Here is a 20,540-nt window from a genome sequence, read left to right as displayed (position 1 = left end):
AAAAATTTTTTGTGCAAAATTTTATGGAAAATTATTTGTGCAAAATTTTTTTTCTGAAAAATTTCAAAAGCAAATTTTTGTTTACAAAATTTTTTATAAAAAATTTAAAAAAAATTGTTTGTAGAAAATTAAAAATTTGTAGTGCAAAATGTTAGTGCAAGTTCTTAAGAATATGTCAGTATAAACCTTTATAAATAAATTTAAAGTATTTTCCAAGTTATGCCCTAAAAACGTGCCCTTCCTCATGCATCCGTGGGACGCCAGTAGTAGAGAACTACAAATTTGTTGAACTGAGAGTGGCGCGAGCATACCTGCGCTGCTCCTCAAGTACGTCCAAAAGGGACTGCTTCAAAAATATGAGTTCTTCGAGGCTACGAAAGGACTATTACGAGGCAGTGGAATTGCGAATTAATTTGTAAGTCACTCAAACCATTGAATTTGCATGCACCGAAGCTTTAAAACCTCAAACCTCTTAAAACGAGATTTTTGAAAACGGTTAGCGCTGAAAGGTAGAAAATGGGGACAATATTTAAACATTTGTAATGCCCAACAACAACAGAGTAAAAATATTCTGAAGCATTCGCGAAAATGTTGTACATTTTTTCGCCGCCTTTTTAAGCTTTCAAAACCAGAACTTCTACTCGTAATCAGCAAAGAATTTTGAAAAAAAAGGTCGCCACGTTTAATTCGCCTTTTTTTGTCCACTTTAAACACAGATTTTAATTCAGTACTTCTACAAAACTTACTAACTATTTAATAATTTGCCTAATGCTTTGCATGATCGTTAAAGGGTTAAAGAAACATTTCTCAATACATGGTTGAGTAGATAATTTTCAATGAGTCCAAAAAATTCAGAATCACATTTTTTCGATAAAAAACTCAATTTATTTTGGCATAATCTCATGAGGAATCATAGTCAGGGCATAGTTGTTGTTGTTCATTTCAAAACACTTTCAAACTTAGAAGCGACGCTGTTTGTGGACGCGGCGGTGAACAGTGCGGTATCTGTAACCATCTTGAGCGGGTTGCTCGTAGACCTCAGAAGCAGCGGGCTGTGGGGCAGGTGGGATGTAAGAAGAGACGGGAGCAGATGGGGCAGGAGCCGGGTGATATACGGGTGCTGGAGCTGGATGATAAACGGGTGCTGGAGCAGCAGGAGCTGGTTGATAGACTGGAGCTGGAGCAGGAGCATAGACTGGTTCAGGAGCGGCGGCAGCGGGTGCAGGTGGAATATAAGATGATACTGGGGCAGATGGGGCAGGAGCTGGGTGATAGACTGGAGCAGGAGCCGGGTGATAGGCTGGCGCAGGAGCTGGTGCATAGGCAGGTTGAGGAACATTGGCAGCTGGTGGAATGTAGGAACTTGAAGGTGCGCTAGCGGCTGGCTGGTTATAGGCATAACCCAACTCTGACACATCAGCGCAGGCGAAGGCCAAAATGGCGGCGACAGTGGCAGCGGCAAAGAGTTTCTATAGAAAAGGAGAATTTTATTTTTACTTTGTATCCGTTTATCCTGTTTGTTAAAAGTAAGCCATTTTTATTATTTTAATTTCATATTTACCATTTTCAATTAGTTTTTATTTCTAGTTTTGTAGTTGTGCTACTGCAGGCCACTCGGTTTGTGTTTGTTTAATGCCTCAAACACTGCGCTTTATATATGATTTCGCCAAACAATGCAAAATACTCAATTAACTCAAATAATTATAATTATTAATGAAAAAGAAATAAAACAAAAAATAAAACAAAAAAATAAAAAAGATCAAATAAACTAAGCTTAAAATTTTCGTTTGCTAAGGTGGAAGTGAGCAGATGAGTAATGGCAGTTCAATGCACTAACAGTAAAATCTGCTTGCAATCAGGTAGTTTTTAGTAGCAACAGGTTTGAGATGAGAATTTTGCAATGAAAATATTTGTGTACGTATGAAATGGAAACGGATCAGCAATAAGCATATCATCTACGCCAATTAAACAACCAAAGCACACGCACACATATGCAAGTTTGTATTAAATAAATATTATATTTTTTTCTTTACAGCATTCCACCTACACCAGCGACTGCATACTCAGTGTCATACTCCAGCTGTCCAGCAGTCCATCGTTCCCTGCCCTTGTCTACCAACCAGACTCAAAAACCCAGCTGCTCTTCAGACCTTCGAAGTGCCAACCCAATGCTTTTGGAGATATCGAACCTTCGTTGTCGCCTCTACTTAGCACCTTTCTGAACTTGTACTTGAAGACGAGCTGACTGAATTTCTTCGAAATGTAAACTCTTATTTGTTCTGTGATTTAGCTGAAGTTAATTCAGGATTTCCACAGTAGAAATATTTACAGACAAATCAAGGAAGTAACTCCTCTGAAATCTGGAGAGGTACGACGAAAACGTTGACATGATTCCATCTCTTTCTTCTTCTCCTTGATTGACGCGATAACCGCCTACGCGATTTTGGCCGAGTTTAACAGAGCGCGTCAGTCGTTACGTTCTCATGGAAACCGGCGCCAGTTGGACACACCAAGTGAAGCCAAGTCCTTCTCCTGATCTTTCCAAGGTAGAGGAGGCCTTCCCCTTCCTCTGCTACCACTAGCTGACACTGCAACGAATACTTTCAGAGCCGGACGTGATCCAGCCAACGTAGCCGCTGGATTTTTATTCGCCTATCGTTCCATCGCCTTCGATACTCGCCGTCACCAACATACAAAGGTCCAAAAATCCTCCGCAAAATCCCTAATTCTCCAAGGGACGCCTCATTGGATGTTGTCATTGTTCAAGCTTCTGCGCTGTAGGACGGGCATGATGAGAGCATTATACAGTGTTAGTTCTGTTCGTCGAGAGAGGAAATTACTACACAATTGCCTGCTTAGTCCAAGAGATTCGACGTTGGATTTCAATATCTTTGCATCTCTTCATTCTCAGAATAATTTCCACCGGAAGAATTAGTGATAATGGATGTCATCTGACCAGAGTTTCGACCGCAATATTTTTTCAAAATTTACGACTTGTTTACACTAAGAAGAGCAGTGCGTTCCACGGCTCTGGTGATGCTTTCCCTGTCTTAAATACTACGAATTCTACCTAAATCCATGCATCTATTTGAAATAACCAGCAACCAAGAGTGCTTTCAGTACTAGAACGTCCACTAAGATACGAATGGCCGACAAATGTCACATCTACATATATCTTAATCAGAATATAAGTGGAACCTAGGAGGTTTAATTTTCAGAGCAGGAAGGTTGCTTGTAGACAAAAACTTTAACACTCCCTTCATTGATAAAAGTGACTAGGGATCTGATATCGAGGGAAGAGATGACGAGGTTCCAATATTTGCAGACCATTCAAGCAGTGACATTTGGCGGGTTCAGCTCTAATTGAGACAAGCTTGCAAACTGCCGGATAAATGGCAGAGCATAGCAAACATGTTTACGGATGGCTCGAATTTGAACGGAAAAGTTGGTGGTGGAGTATTCTGCGAGGAGCTAGCCATCAAGCTAAAATTTAGCCTTTCGGACCACTGCAGTATCTTCCAAGCGGAAGTAGCTGCAATTAAGGAAGCAGTGGATTGAGTGCTTGCTTCTGTAATTACTGTAAAGGATGAAAATATCTACACCGATAGCCAAACTACAATTAGCGCCTTGGGTTCGTTGTTAGTCTTGGAATGCCTGACTTCTCTCCCGATTACATCGGAATACTGCGATATTAGGCTCATTTGGTTTCCCGGTCACAGTGGCATAGAGAGCTTTTGCCAATGAACTGGCCAGATGGGAGACCATAGAGAAGATTTCATCGCAAAACGAGAGTATTCGGGTCAACGCCGCGAGTGCTAAGCTAAGGCGCAAATGTGCAAAATCGCGAGATCGTTCTAGCCACGTGTAGATCGGGGAGGCTCGTGGTAACTTCTAAGGCTAACAAAGCCGCAGCTCTCAAATTCGGTAGGTATCCAGACATTGTCCGTTAGGGGTCCATGCGGTGAGGCTTTGCATTGCTTCAAGTCCTTTCTGCAGAAGCTGTCGGGAGGACGAGGTGGTATCATTTCAGCACCTTCTTCTGCATTACTTTTGAAATACTACGCTGGCTTTGGCCAATACTCAATGAAAAAGAATACAAAAGTTCCAGAAGTTGTCGAAAGAGAATATACCACTACTCACGGCCGCTGGGCTATCGTTTATATGGCCGCCAGGCCAGGATTTCTGTAGAAGATGAAGCAAACATAGACTCCGTTAACCCCTCCCTGTGCGAATGTCACGCACTTCGCAGAAATTAACAATATAGGCAAGATCTATATTGGAGTTCCGCTCGGATTCTCTACAATATGCCTTAAGAATAAGTCTGAAAAAATCTTTTCTAGACAACGTTAAAGAGCATCCCGTCTAAACGCCCTAACCTAGCACAGCCTCCAGCCTGGTACCCCTTTAGAGTTCTTGAAACCGCCTCCAGTTAACTCTTGAAGGTCTTCAATGATATAATCAGTAATTAAAGTTTTCAACACTAAAATACTGGAAGCTGCTTTTGTTTTAAGCACAGCTGCGAATACTGTGGAGATAATAAATAAAATTAAAAAACAAACACAAAGCATGCAGCAAATTTTTAAGACGAGGAAGGGGAAACAGCAATTGATTAATGACCATTGCAAACTGAAAATTGAATATCAAAGTGAAGAAGTCACGAGCAACACCAAGCGAAGGTTTCATATTGGGAAAAAGAACGTGAAAAGGTAGCTGAGAGTTAATAAAAAATTAAATGCAAGCAGTAGGAGAAACTATAGAAATCACTACAAATAAAAATTATGCAGCTTCGTAACCTTCAACAGATAAAAACAAATGTCAAAGTTGAAAGCTGAAATTTACACGTGGAAGCCAATTCGGCCACGAATTGGGACCAAAACCAAATCTCTACAAGAAATTCAAAATTAGAAAACAGAAATGCAATAACTGAGATTCAGACTCGGACGCAAACTCGAACTCAAACATAGTTCAAATTTAAAATTCATTCTAACTGAAACTCAAACGAAAAGTTAGCTCAAGCGCAAACTTATTTTGAAATCTAAGCCCTGAGCTCAGCCAAAAACTCAAATAGTATTAAAATTTAAAATCGAAAAGTGTTCAAATTCTATTTAAATAAAAGTTTTAAGCCTAATTCAAAAAAATCATAAATCAAACCACAATTAGCCAAATTATTTATTATTTTATCAGCCCTCTCATCATAGGAAATTCATCGCTCTTCAATAAATCAGAGGGCGGCAAGTCTTACGTATATTACCAAAATTTTCAAAATTAAATTAAACTGTCATCAAGTGCAAAATTTCAATAAGCTCGAGAGGGTGTCTTCTCGTGACTGTAAATCACACATCTAATCAATTTTATTTAAAAAGGCATCTATGACCAAAGGCAACGAGAGGAGGCTACTAACTTGAGGCCAATCCAAGCTGCAAATGTACATAATTTAAAGCGGAGAAGTACAAAACCGCGAAAAATAAACAAAATTTGAATTTAAAATGCAAAAACAAATTAAAACAAAAAAAGCGCACGCACAGACGGCGCGGTGCTGCTGGTGGAGATGTTGGTGGGACGTGTGAGTTTTGGACAAATAAATTTAAAACCGATTTAGAGTTTATGCAAATCGAAAGCAATCAACGCAACGACCAACGGCAGTCGACACTCGGCTACAGCAACAAGCGATTACTACATACACGCCATGACAATTCCCCTACCCTCTCCTCACAACAGTGCCTCTCACGCACCGCTAGTCCAACGCATTCGTGCATTAGTTGGCGTAAATTGCTCCGGTACTCTGGTTGTTCGTTGTTGGTGGTTGGCTGGTGGCTGTAGCTGAGTCGTCGTCGTCGTCGTCGTCGTCGTCGTTGCCGAACGCGTGAAACAATTGGAAGCTGCTCGCACTTAATGAGGCGATAAATTAGGAGTCCGCCGTCGATTTTATGGGTCCGAAACTAATTTAGTGTTATGTTGTGGTGTCGTGTTCGGTACTGTATCCGCAGTGCCGGCAGCAGCTTCGGCAGTTAGCAGATGGGTTTGAAACATACGAGTATGTTGTTGTTGGTTGTATTCACTCTTCGTTGTTTGTGTTTTGTTTTTTTTTTGTTTGCTTCAGCAGGTCTATCATGTTTCATGTTGCGTTCGTACTATTGTTGTATTGCTTATTAGAGGCGTGTGTAGGTGCATGTGTGTATGTATGTTTGTTGGTAAATTGTACTTATGTTAATTGCATGGGAAGCTTTGGGCAATTGAAAAACTAAAATGGCAGAAATTAGAACGCTTTGACCATCAGGCCTACGACCGTTTACCGGTATAATACGGAAGCACGGCAAATAATATGAATTAAAAAAAATTGAAATTAGTTGAATTGAAAAAAATATATGGGCATTTCCAGAGAAATGTCAGCCGAAGCCAAAAAATTCAAAGTCTATAAAATTATGTTGTTTTAAAATATTTTTATAGGGAATCTATCAAATGTAACTAATGTAAAAAATTTTACATTTGTACATACCACATTTTGAAATATTCGAATGCAAAGTCGAACCAGTGCAAAAGTTCCGTTTTAAACATTTCTGTTGCATGTTTTGTTTTGATTAATGATCTTGATGAGATATATTATGCCGTGATATTTGCGTTTTTAAATCTCGGTTTATATGTAAAGAATGTAAGAAAAATGTAAAAGGAACGATGGGATTGCCAATTACGGTAAATTTTTTCTTTGATTTACCGTATAACTCGATGTCGCGTGCGACATTGAAAAAGTACATTTGTTATCAGTGAGTCGAAGGTATTTGTACAATTTGCATCAAATATTAGTAGCAAATAGATATTTTTATTGCTAATTAAATAAAGAAAACTTTGCTGGAAAATAATCAGCGCTTTGCTCTTTTTACTTATTTAAAGCTTGTAGCGTGCGACATCGTAAGTGTAAAATGTACAGATTCAAAATAAATTTTCGTTCGAAAATATCTTTATTAGTATATGTAAATACAAAATATAAAATTTTTGAATGTAGATGAGTAAAAACGGCGGCGAAAAAAATAAGGCGAACTGTAAACGGTGGAGAGAAAGGTTAAAGGATGATGAAACAAAATTACAAAACTATAAATTAAGAAACAAGGAAGAAAGCTAGACAGACGTGGAGAGCACTGACTGAAGGCAAAGAAGATATAATTCAAGAAAAACGGAAATATAATCGCATACGACAACGAGAGAGGTGCCAAAAACTCTTAGAAAATGGAATGTCATATGCACGTCAAAGCCAAAACGCATCTTACGAATGTAGACAAACCTTGGCGAAAGCTGTTAAAAAAGTGGAAAAAGCGATGCCAAAAGACATGCACAAAAGGCTAAAAGTTCTTGAAGTCCTGGTAAAAAAATATAAGCAGTTTGAAGAAAAGAAAAACGTTAACCAATCCAACAGAACCGTACCAGAAAGCCAAATTAATGCCATCAATGCTTTTTATCAGAATGATAATATTAGTGTGCAAGCTTCGGGAAAGAAAGACGCCATTATAATTGAAGGCAAATTAGTAGCTAAGCGCTTTATGTTAATGACCAGTAATGCCTGTTCTCACGGAAAGGGAGCCGTTGATGGAGTTGGAGCCGTCATTAAAAGAAAAGTGTGGCAAATAACAAAATCTAAAAACGTTGTTTTACCAGATGCACTATCGTTTTATCAATGTGCACAAAACAACACAAATGGAATTAAAATGTATTTTATGCCATCTGCTCAAATTGAAAATTTGCCTCTTCATTATAAGTTGGACGAAAAATGGAAGGAAATGAAAACTATTCCAGGTATATCCCAGTTGCATTCGTTTTGTTGCAATGGCCAACAGTTATAAGCAGCTAGGACTGCATATTCCATTAAAAGAACTTTATTTGACATTAGTAATACTATTCTCAGTTAAGTTAGTTTCCGTTCTTTGTTTTTACATAGTATATAAGATTAATATACTTATTTTTGTTTTTCTTTATTGAAGATATTTTGTTAAGTTTATAATTTTGGTTGTGAAAATAAATATATTGAATATATTAAAAATCATTTATAATCATCTTTTGCGTGTCTAATTACATAAAAAGTAAAAAAAAAAAACATAAAAAGTATGATGAAACAAAATGTCGCGTGTCGCGTGCGACAGTGATTAAAGTTAAATAAAAAATAAACTACTTAATATTTTTGAATAAAATAAAAAGCATTATTAAGATACATCAATGCATAACATTTAAAACTTAGTCGCATTAATATATTTCTTCAGGTTTCGCTGAAAAAAGTGTTTGATTTTTTTGCTTTGAAAGCGACTTCTGTTTTTGTCGCGTGCGAATGGCTTGGTTTTTTGTAATTATCTTGAAAACGAACAATTTCCCAAAATCAACCTTAGCACCAATCATAGTGCTAATCAAGTGCTATTTGTCAAAATAAAATAATGTTTTGGTAATATATATGTTTTTTTTCACTTTGAATGCGTACGAATGTCGCATTCGAAATTGGAGAAATGCCCATATATAAATTAAGAAAAGGAGTGTAATTTTACAGTACAACTAGAAAAAAGTTGGAATTAAAAAATTACTATATGAAATGGGAATTAAAAAAAAATTTAACAAAAGTTTTCAAATAGAAAAACCAAAATCAAAAATTAGAATTTTAAACCAAAAAATCCGCAGAAAGAAGGAAGTCAGATTAAAATGAATTTAATATTGAAATGAAAAAAAACTCAACTTGAAACTTTAAATTTTAAATGAAATAAAAAAATATTGTTTAAAACTTAAATTGAAAAAAAAGAAATTTTATAAGAAATAAACATTTAAATAAGAAGTATTTAGGGGGTATTCTGGTCTAGAAATTTGAAAAAATCTATTTTTTTGCATATTTTCAAAGTTTAGAACTTCAAAAATATGCCCTTCAACGGATTTTTCAAAATGCGAATTATTTTTGAAGATACTCGCTGTATCTGGAGATACCCGCTGTTTCGTGACGTGACGTCTAAGCCGGCCGAGTGGAGCGAATCGCACAATGAACGGCAGATGTTACCGGACGACTTGAGGACTCGTTCTTTCCAGAAAATCTTTTGTATTCCACACAAACTTTATCTATTCTATACTTACAAGGAAAAACTCAGGAAAAATAGCCTAAAGTGTATCTAAGATATATATAAGGTATAGGTCTCTCTCTCCCCTTTTTCTCCACGTTATATCTTTTTTCTCTCTCGCGGAACGAAAATGCCCAAAACGTTGCATGACCTTGAATTTTTACTCTCTATTCTCGCTCGTCCATCGACGCCTTAGAAGTTTTACTCCAAAAATGTAAATAGAAATAAAAATTTTAAAATCCTAAAAGACAAACTTCAAGGTATAAAAAGATTCCAAAAAGGAGATAAAAATACAATTTAGAAATTAAATAATTAAAATTTAAATAAATATTACAACTAAAAACTGCAATAGCAACAAATGTATATATATATATATACAAAGATTAAAATATTACAATATAATAATATGAAATAATAATAAAATAAATAAAAATTAAATTTATAAAAAAATGAAATTAAAAACGTAATTTCAATTTGTCTCTGTTAATGAATCTGATGCAATTGAAGTAACGGGGAATGATACGAATAGGAAATAACAATAAAATAAAATAAATAAAAATAAAATTTATTAAAAACAAAAAACCAAATTAAAAATAAAATTTTAATTTTAAATTTTAATTATTTTTTTTTTTTTGCTAAATAAAATTTTAATTTCTCCCTGTTAATAAATTTTATTCAATTTAAATAACGGGGAAGTACGTTTAGACATGGGAACTAGCACGGCCGACCACAAAGCTGGCTTAAAGTTCACAAATCAAAACAAATTTCTAGAAAGGAGTATCCTACTCAAAACTAGTCTCAAAAACGCTTTACTTTTCAGCATTGTCCCCTTTTAGCTCGTCAAAACCATTAAAAATTTCTTACACTTTTTAATTCCCTCAAATTTAATCGACCGTTATGATAGTGATGCGCTCAAACCTCACATTTGCTTCATCGGTAACGTCTTCATTCGACCCTAACCCTGCTCGACACATCGCCATCGACTCCTTTTGAAGAAAATCGATGTAAAAGGGACCGCGGGCACACCAAAAAGTTGTCTGCATGACCTTATTGGTCGATAGAGTCCCTTGGTGTCCTTCGGTCACGAGTCACTACGAGTATTCCACTGTTTGAACTAAAGCCTTGGTCTCTAGTGAGCCCTGGTCCTCTAATGGGTTGTGATGTCCATCTATTTCATACACAGTTAGAAAACGGTACAAAAACTCATTCGGGTTGCGATCGCGCTCCTCACGCGCTGACCGTCCAATATCCCATATCTCTAGCTACCTGCCCTGCCGTTTTAGTGCGTCACTCGCACTGCTCAATCTTCTTTGGAAATTATAAAGACTACTTTTTTAGATTTTATTTTTTAGAATTTATTTTGGTAAACAACAGAAGGAAAAGTAATTATAGTAAAAATAAACAACTCAAATCGAACAAATTAACAAAGCGAGATTCGGCATGAAAGCCTCTCAAGTAGTTTTCAATGCCTGCAGCTTAGAAACGACGCTGTTTGTAGACACGACGACGGACAGTGCGGTATCTGTAGCCATCTTCAGCGGGTTGCTCATAGGTCTCTGATGCAGCGGGTTGTGGGGCAGGTGGAATGTAAGAAGAGACGGGAGCAGATGGGGCAGGAGCCGGGTGATATACGGCTGCTGGAGCAGCAGGAGCTGATTGATAGACGGGTGCTGGAGCAGCAGAAGCTGGTTGATAGACGGGTGCAGGAGCAGGAGCGTAGACTGGTTCAGGAGCCGCAGCAGCAGGTGCAGGTGGAATGTAAGATGAGACGGGAGCTGATGGTGCAGGCGCTGGCTGGTAGACTGGCGCAGGGACTGCTGGTGCTGGTGCCGGAGCAGGAGCATAAACTGGTTCCGGAGCGGCAGCAGCTGGTGCTGGTGGAATGTAGGAAGATGCAGGCGCAGATCGCGCAGGAGCTGGTTGGTAGACTGGTGCTGGAGCAGCTGGTGCGGGGTGGTAGACTGGTGCTGGAGCAGGCGCGTAGGCCGGTTCAGGTGCATTAGCTGCTGGCGGAATATAGGAATGCGTGGGTACACTAGCAGCAGGTTGTTGATAGCTGTAGCCCAGCTCAGAGACGTCAGCGCTGGCGCAGCCCAAGACGGCGACAAACGTGGCAATTGCGAAGAATTTCTGCAAAGTAGAGTGAAAAAATAGAAATTTCGTTAGTTTCCTTTTCAGTAAATTTTGATTTTCCGTTCGTTTATCCTTTTGCGGAAATTATAGCGCCAATTAAGAAGAAGAAGAAGAAATTTGTTTGTTCCGAGCAAAATACTTACCATTTTTTCCAGCTTTGTTTGCTTTGATTACTTGCTCTATTGCAATCTGTTCGACTTGTGTCTGTTTAATCGGTGTCGTCTTGCAGTTTTTATATCATTTTCCAGCGCAATCCGCTTCGTTATTGCAATCAAACATTTTGTATAACAACAAAAAATTGCTTAACTACCAAAAAGCGCCACAAAATGCGTAAGAAGAGAAACCGAAAGTAGATTTCAAACACACTTTTTGTTTAAAGCTTCAAAATCTCTAATTAAGATGAACGAGGACAGCCCAAGGCACTTGAGCCGCAAAATGTTTACTATTGGATGATATTTGAGACAAATCGAATTAAAATCTAAAAGACATATGCATGAGTGTGTGTGTGTATGTTTGTCAGTATACGAATCATTGCATTGAATAATGCGAATCATTAAATGTTTGCTAAAAATTAGCGCTCTTCAGTGGCAAGGTAACTGACCTAAGCCGTCTGATGTTAGGTGACTTTTGTTAAAGCTCGTGTTTTGACAGAATTGGATAATAAAAAATATTTTTGCGATACTCACTGTGATACGAAAACGCATCTATTAATACATACCTTTGGTGAAGATCGCGCAAAGATTATCGTATTTGCTTCACACCTGCGCCCATAAATTTATTTCCTTATATGAAATCGGCTGATGCTGCGTGGCTTTATATGGAAACAGTTAATTTCGTTTACGAATTGCAGAAGCAAGAACTTAACAAAAATAAATTACGAAGCAAAAAACAATGCTTACGTTATACAGGGTGATCCATTTAGCACTTCAAATTTATTTCTGCTGTAGCGCATGAATGTTTTTGAATGAATTTTCTTTCTTAAAAAGTCGTAAGACAATGGTCTCCTGACTGGGTGCTTGGATTTGTCCAACCCCCACAAATCTAATCTAATATTGGAAAGTCACTCAAATGACTTCCACGACTGGCTTTACGAGGCTTGTACACTTCGTCCAAGGCAGTACTAGTTTGTTGATCGCTTCCGGATGATAGGATTTGTCCAGGTCTGAAAAATAGCCACTCGTTTCTGCAAGCACCTACTCCTTTGGATAAAATATTTTCCCCACCAACCTTTTCTTCAAGTTATTCCTAATAGTAGTCCGAGGGATCCGGCGAGCCAAGTCTGGAGAATAGTGAGGATGTAAAACAAGTTGGAACCCTGTCTCCGCAACTGCAGAGGCGTGAACTGGTGCGTTGTCGTAATGGAAAAAGAAAATCACTCGCCTTCCTCGATTCAAACTAATGCCAAACACAAGGAAATAGGCCGCTCTGGCTAAACTTGGTGTGTTCTTCCAAGAAATGTTATTAACTAAGCCTGAGCTCGATACAGGCCAGTAGTGCCATCTCTTTGACTTTAAGCGGTTTTTTCAAACCACCATCGTACAGTAGCTTTTTTGTGAACCCAATTTACTATTTAGTACAGTTTCGTAAATCCTATTCCGGCTCTTATCTCACCAGTGTAATTTACATTTCATGTTTCTTGAATGGTCTCTAACCATATACTAAACTTCTGAAACATTCTTCTTGCTAATTGGCGCGATACCCGCTTACGCGATTTTGGCCGAGTTTAACAAAGCGCGCCAGTCGTTTCTTTCTCGTGCTAACCGGCGCCAGTTGGACTCACTAAGTGAAGTCAAGTCCTTCTCCACCTGATCTTTCCAACGCAAAGGAGGCCTTTCTCTTCCTCTGCTATCACCAGCTAGTACTGCAAAGCCGGAGCGTTTGTATCCATTCGGACGACATGACCCAGCCAATGTAGCCGCTGGATCTTTATTCGCTGCGCTATGTCTATGTCGTCGTAAAGCTCATACAGCTCATCGTTCCATCGCCTGCGATACTCGCCGTTGCCAACGTGCAAAGGTCCAAACATCTTACGCAGAATCTTTCTCTTGAACACTCCAAGCGTCGCTTCATCGGATGTTGTCATCATCGCACGCTTCTACGCCATACGTTAGGACGGGCATGATGCGAGTCTTGTAGAGTGTTAGTTTTGTTCGGCGAGAGAGGACTTTACTGCTCAGTTACCTACTTAGTCCAAAGTAGCACTTGTTGGCAAGAGAGATTCTGTGTTGGATTTCAAGACTGGCATTGTTATCGGTGTTAATGCTGGTTCCTAAATAAACGAAGTCTTTTACAACCTCGAAATTATAACTGTCTACAGTGTCGTGGGTGCCGATACGCGAGTGCGCCGACTGTTTGTTTGAAGACAGGAGGTACTTCGTTTTGTCCTCGTTCACCACCAAACCCATTCGCTTTGCCTCTTTATCCAGTTTGGAGAAGGCAGAACTCACAGCGCGGTTGTTAAGGCCGATGATGTCAATATCATCGGCATACGCCAACAATTGTACGCTCTTATAAAATATTGTGCCTGAGCGATTAAGTTCTGCGGCTCGTACGATGCTCTCCAACATCAGGTTAAAGAAGTCACACGACAGCGAGTCACCCTGTCTGAAACCTCGTTTGGTATCAAACGGCTCGGAGAGGTCCTTTCCAATTCTGACGGCGCTGTTGGTGTTGAGCAACGTCATCTTACATAGGCGTATTAGTTTTGCGGGGATACCAAATTCAGACATCGCGGCATACAGGTAACTCCTTTCCGTACTGTCGAATGCAGCTTTGAAGTCGACGAAAAGATGGTGTGTGTCGATTCTCCTTTCATGGGTCTTTTCCAAGATTTGGCGTATTGAGAATATTTGGTCGATGGTAGACTTTCCAGGTCTGAAGCCACACTGATAAGGTCCAATCAGTAGGTTGACGGTGGGCTTCAGACTTTCACACAATACGCTCGCTAGAACCTTATAGGCGATATTTAGAAGACTAATCCCGCGGTAATTGGCACAAATTGCAGGATCGCCCTTCTTATGGATTGGCCAGAGCACACTTAAATTCCAATCGGCAGGCATGCTTTCATCCGACCATATTTTGCATAGGAGCTGATGCATGCACCTTACCAGCTCCTCGCCGCCATGTTTGAATAGCTCACCCGGCAGTCCGTCGGCGCCCGCGGCTTTGTTGTTCTTTAGCCGCGTTATCGCTATTCTCACCTCGTCATGATCGGGTAGCGGAACGACAATTCCGTCGTCAACGATTGGGGTATCGGGATCTTCACTTTCTCGGTGACATGCGCAGCTGTCACTGTTTAATAGGTTCGAGAAGTGTTCCCTCCATAATTTAAGATTGCTCTGTACGTCAGTCACCAGATCGCCGTCTTTGTTCTTACAGGAAACATTACGGAAGTTATTTTAGAAAGTTATCGCTCAAATTTCAAATGCTGGACCCTGATTATGAAACGTCCCAACTACAACCAAGTACAACTGAGAGGAAATTTCAAGCTTTTTCTACTTGTGAAGAAAAATCGTTCAATTATGGACTTTGATATCTAAAATGACGAGAACTTACTTAAGAAAAATTGTTCAAAAGTAGTCTCAAATTCATGGAAAATTGAAAGAAAAAATATGTTATTCTCAAAGCTGTATGCCTTTTTAGCTATGGATTTTTATTAAAAAAATCTTATTAAAATTGAGCACCTGAACTAATATTTAAAAAAGGGGCATACAAGCAAAAAATAAATATTTCTTTAAATTGATCTTCAAACTCGAATATCTCGAAACCCGTTAGTTCTGAAGAATACGTCATAAGGGTATGATAGTTGCTTGAGAAGTAAGGATATCGATAACTTTGCTCTGACAGCTGCGAATGACAAACTGTGTTGACATTTTTGTTCATTAAGGTTTGGTAAGTCATCAAGTGATACGTTTAACGCCAGAAAAACACTTCCAAATAGTGAAAATTTACTTTGAAAAAATAATAAAAATAAATATGTGCGCGAAGTTCATAGAGCGCTGGCGGCATCATCGGTGCTTATTTCATTCGCAATGAGGGACGAACTGGGTTTATAAATAAATGAAACTATTTTTGAACTCTATTTCATTGCATTCGTGGAACAACAACAGGACGCACACCACAAATAAAAGGGAGAGCTCGGTCAAGCACCTAACAGATGTATACGCGCCAATAATTTATTTATTTCATGAAGAATTCAGAGCCATTTAGCGGGTGCTATTTTTGAAAAAATATTTTTTCGGGTTAAGTAAATCTAATAGGACGATTTTTCTAAATATATTGGCGCTGGCGTCACCTAAGGGAGCAATTTGTAGCCTGTGTTAAGACCATATGTCAAAGAAATAAATTACAAATCCGTTCTGTAGTAATTGGGTACCCAGTGAACAAAAAAAATGCTATAAAATTTAAGATTATGGTTTTTTTTCGAGACCTCTGAACCTTTTTTTTTACCTCTAAAGTGATATTCAACAGATATTATAATTCATGAACTGGTTTCAGAGTGACCCGAATGGTACTAGTTACAAAATGGTCAATTAAAAACCCATATGCAAAATAAATATTCAACTATTATATTTACTGTTTTTATTAAAATTATATTTTCAAATAGCGTTATGTAAAAGTTTTTATTTGAAGCTGCTTTAATTTCATTACAGAATATTTTTTTTTTTTTTTAAATCATATTTAGTCAAAGCACAAATTTAGAGATACAAAAAATTGTATCTAATATTTTAACTAGATACAACTAAAATACTTTTAAAAAACGTTTATTTATCAATTTTTCTTTACCTTTTCAACTAGTCCAAAACTGGTGATTTTTTGTCACAAATTGAACTAGACTTTTTTTGTCTACCATAAACCACTTCATTAACAGGTATGAGGCTGTTGCAAAGGCTAACTAGTTAATTAAATGGTTTAATGCTGATTTATAGGCTGACAATTGACCTTTCGGAAGACATCACCAAGTTAAAAATACTGGCTGCCAGCATTAAAAAAAGACAGAAGACGAACTACTTCAGTGCAAAAGTCAACAAGAACTAAAGTAGTTCAGAACTACATAACAAGTTTGGCTGCAGAGATATAAAGAAAAATGCAAAAGAAAATGGTTTCTTTATAACAAATCAATAACTAATTTTTTAGGTATAGCCATGTAAAAATTGGGAGCACTGCTCGTCAAAAAAAAAATCAACGGGGACTGATGTGTAAAAAAATTCATGAAAAGGTGTTGTCAGAGTGTAAAAATTGGTCAGACGTAAGATAAAAAGTTTTATTTGGTATTTAATCGTAAAAAGCCAGATTTTTGGATTTTGCCCAACCGTAACGCACCATCTCACAAGACTATCATTGTGAACTAATTTCTGGCCAATAATTCAACAAACATCATTAAATAAGCACCCTATTCCAGTTAAAACTCCGACAGGCTCTCCAGAGCTCAATATACCTTTATGGGGCATTCAGCCAATAGAAGACAGAAAAGGGAATTCGCCTCGCGAACTGTAGCCGATTCCAGAAAATGGATTTGGAAAAATATTTTGCTAAGTCGATTTTTCGGAAGAAGGGATCTAAAGGCAGCTAGTCCAAATTGGATTTTAGTAAAAGTAGATTCCGAAAGAATCGAAAAAGTTGTTTTGTGCCGGTGAAAGAAAAAGCTTTGTTAAAGCAGAGCGTACTTTAAAGCGTTCTTTTTCTCTTGCCTTCTCAGAGTTAGGGGTTAAACATTTTTTTCTTCCATTTTAAGGTTTCAAAACCTTTCATTCCCTTTGCGAAAAGATAAAATATATGACATGGTTGCTATTCTTTTTTTAATAAAAACATTTATTTTCGAAAATATAGTTAACAGCAAATGTCAAACGAATTAAAAAAACGAATTCGCCACGAAAGCCTCTCAATTGTCCACTTTTCGTTTGCTAAGCTTTAAAGCTCTAGTACAACAAAAGTCTGCGTTTAGAAACGACGGTGTTTGAGCACACGACGACGGACAGTGCGGTAACGGTAACCATCTTCAGCAGGTTGTTCGTAAGTCTCAGAAGCAGCTTGTTGATAAACTGGCTCTGGAGCATAGACTGGGGCTGGAGCATAGACTGGAGCTGGAGCAGCGGCAGCAGGTTCTGGGTGGTAGACTGGAGCTGGAGCTGGAGCTGGAGCATAGACTGGGGCAGGAGCAGCGGCAGCAGGTGCTGGGTGATAGACTGGAGCTGGAGCTGGAGCAAAGACTGGCTCAGGGGCAGTAGCAGCTGGTGGGATGTACGACGACACGGGAGCAGATGGCGCAGGGTGGTAGACTGGAGCAGGGGCATAGACTGGAGCTGGAGCAGCGGCAGCAGGAACGTGGTGGTGGTGGACTGGAGCAGGTGCTGGGTGGTATACTGGTGCTGGGGCAGGGGCGAATGATGGAATGGGGGCATTGGCAGCTGGTGGGATGTATGAGTTCACGGGAGCGCTAGCAGCAGGTTGGCTGTAAGCGTAGCCCAGCTCAGAGACATCAGCGCAAGCGCAGGCCAGGATGGCGGCGAAGGTGGCGATGGCGAAGAATTTCTGCAAATACGGGAAAAGGTTTTAGTTAATAACTAATTGATTTTGTATTAAAAGTATTAGTTTCTCATAATTTTTTTGTTTTGTTTATTAAAAATTTATTTATTCATTTAAAAAAAATTACTTCATTTAAAAACAAATATTTTATTAAAAAAATGTCAAAAGATTTTCGGAAAATTTTGTCATGAAAACTTTTTTTTTTTAATTTATTTCGATAAGCAATTTATCATTTAAATCGTTTTTTTATTTGATTTAGAAAAGTTTTTATTCAATTTATTCATTCCAGTTTTTGCTTTAATTAAAAACAAATATTTGAGAAAAATTTATTTCATTTAAAAATTAGTTTTTTAAAAAATTCGAAGAGATTTTCAAAAAAGTTTATCAAGAAAATAGATTTTTCTTAATTTCTTTTTATAAAAAATTTATCATTAAAATTTTTTTTTTTATATAATTTATACAAGTTTTTATTCAAACTATTCATTAAATTTAAATTTCTTTTAAATTAGAGAAAAATTTATTTCATTTAGAATTATTTTATTAAAAAAATGTGAAAAGTTTTTCAAAAAATTTTATCATGAAAATATATTTTTTCTTAATTTTTTTCCTATAAAAAATTTGCCATTGAAATTGGTTTTTTATTTGGTTTATAAAATTTTTACTCAATTTCAATTTATTTCCTTCATTTAATTTTTTTTTTTTTTTTTCAAAAAAGATTAAAAAAACATTTCGACCTCGAAAAACATTTTGTTTTATTTTATTTATGTTTGTGAAGATTTTACCCTTCATATTAACTTTTATTTCATTCTAAGAATTTTTATTTTATTTTCTTCATTTAAATTTTTTTTTTTCAAAAAAGATTAAAAAATATTTCGACTTCGAAAAAATTTTTTTTTATTTTATTTACTTTTGTGTAGATTTTACCCTTCATATTAATTTTTATTTTATTTGTAAAAATTTTTATTTCTTTTATTCGTTTACAAAATTGTTTTTATTGAAAAATCGTTTTATTGCAGTATTCGCACATTTGTTTTATGGAACAACAATTTTTTTAACAATATTATTTAGGTATTATATTTAAATATATTCTCCACTCCTTATTCCTTGCTTCACTATTAAAAATTATGCCATTGATATTTTTATTTTTTTTATTATCATTTTTGAACAAAAATTCTTTCCTTCGGACAAATTTTCACTTTTTTCACTCTCTTAAATGAACTTTTCAGCACTTTTCCTTGAGCTTTTTTAAATAAAAATTTTTTTCACAAATAAATATTTACCATTTTTTTAAGATTTTTCAACGGAGTTGTTCTGTTGAAAACTGTTCGACTTGTGTCTGGCTAAGCAACAGAGCTCCGCAGTTTTTATATGATTTTGTTGCCAAAAACTCGCTTTCATAATTAGCTGCAATCTAAGCATCTTCGCCAAAGAGAGTAACAAAAACCCTAATTGAAAAAAATACTTCAAGCCTCTTCTCGCCTTTTTTTTGCCTCTACATCTCCCTTTTACCTCTCCATCTGCGCTACTTTTATGATTTCCTCATTGCAACATTCGCTTTTTTGTGATCGTGCAAAAAATTTTGCGTAGGAACAACAACAACGCATTGTCTTGGTGCCATTAAATCTGTTCGCCTCAACAGGTCCAAAATATTTTTAATCAGCACGCTTCACAACAACAACCACATTAAAAATTAAATTAGCCAAAAATCATAAAAACGAGATCAACTTGAAAAACTGCAATATTCGCACATTCGCACATTAGTTTTCCTAATTGAGAATCATAAAAAAATCATTAGCAAAAAACTTGGTAATCTTGTTTGATGATCCACAAATCACGTAAAAGTTGCGTTAGGGATGCAAATAATTTTTAAGTAGTTGCTGCTATTTTTGTTGCTTTCTGCTGCATAGTTTTCATGCACATCGAAAGCTTCAATGAATGACTAAAAGTTAAATGTGCGACACTTTCCGATACAGTATCGCCTTGAAGAAGCCAGAAGCCAACAGGTGCCGGTTCGTTGATAGCCGCTGTAGAGAGAAATCTGCGCTTAATTAGAAAATATAAGTAAGTAGTTGACAGCTGCTTTAATTTAAATATTTTATTGCGGAAAAAGTTGATTGGTAATCAGTTCTGTGTTATGAAAAAAGAACTATTTCGAAAAAGAACAAGAAATGTTTGCACAGCGGAAGAAAACGAGGCAAAGCATATTTAAGAAATGCAGTTCTGGTAGTTAGAGGAGGTACTAGCATTTAAGAAGGTCATTTTATGTTCTTGCTTCCTGTTTCTTTTTCAAATGCTTCTTGAGCTCGTTACTTCAAGGCACTTTTTGAACCTGGAACTCTAATTAGCTTAGAAAATCGTTTGATTTTTTTAAGTTTTTTAAACTTATCGAATGGGGCAAGAAGTAGAACGAATAAGATCGCTGACGATTTATTCAACATGGGAGAATGGTTTCGTGTGTAGAAGTACACGCAAGTGGGGAAAATGCCCGATTCCTGAGAGTGGCCAGGACGATTCTTCTGCATACGGTTCAAGCGGCTTACAACTTCTGGGCTTCGCCCACGTACCCTCTGGATAGCGAGCTAATGGGAGAATGCGAATCAACCCAAGATATCTGATAATGCGCTGAGTTTGTGACCCGCCACGTAAAAATCCTTCCCCAATTAAAGCCAAAACAAACCCTCGAATGAGAACTGCTTATCTGATGCAGACCTACAAACGAACTATAGCCAAAGTCGCGTAAGCGGTTATCGTGCCAATCAAGAAGGATGTCTTCTACTGAAGACAAGCGTGAGATACACTTCTAAA

At 37.3% G+C, this 20,540-nt stretch overlaps 1 protein-coding gene across 1 annotated transcript; it reads right to left on the bottom strand.

Annotated features, from left to right (window-relative positions):
• Positions 1-898: 898 nt before the first annotated feature.
• Positions 899-19,099, bottom strand: LOC128866848 (uncharacterized). Its single transcript, XM_054107861.1, has 4 exons — positions 19,016-19,099; positions 17,263-17,741; positions 10,561-11,058; positions 899-1,419 (listed from the first exon to the last, which is right to left on the bottom strand). The coding sequence occupies exons 1-4, from the start codon at positions 19,016-19,018 to the stop codon at positions 960-962; spliced, it is 1,440 nt and encodes a 479-aa protein (XP_053963836.1). The 5' UTR covers positions 19,019-19,099; the 3' UTR covers positions 899-959.
• Positions 19,100-20,540: the final 1,441 nt, after the last annotated feature.

This window comes from Anastrepha ludens, chromosome 6, assembly GCF_028408465.1.
Source record: "Anastrepha ludens isolate Willacy chromosome 6, idAnaLude1.1, whole genome shotgun sequence".
In the NCBI taxonomy this organism is placed as follows: domain Eukaryota; kingdom Metazoa; phylum Arthropoda; class Insecta; order Diptera; family Tephritidae; genus Anastrepha; species Anastrepha ludens.
Note: the sequence above shows the minus strand (reverse complement) of the source record. Positions and strands in the feature narration are given on the sequence as shown.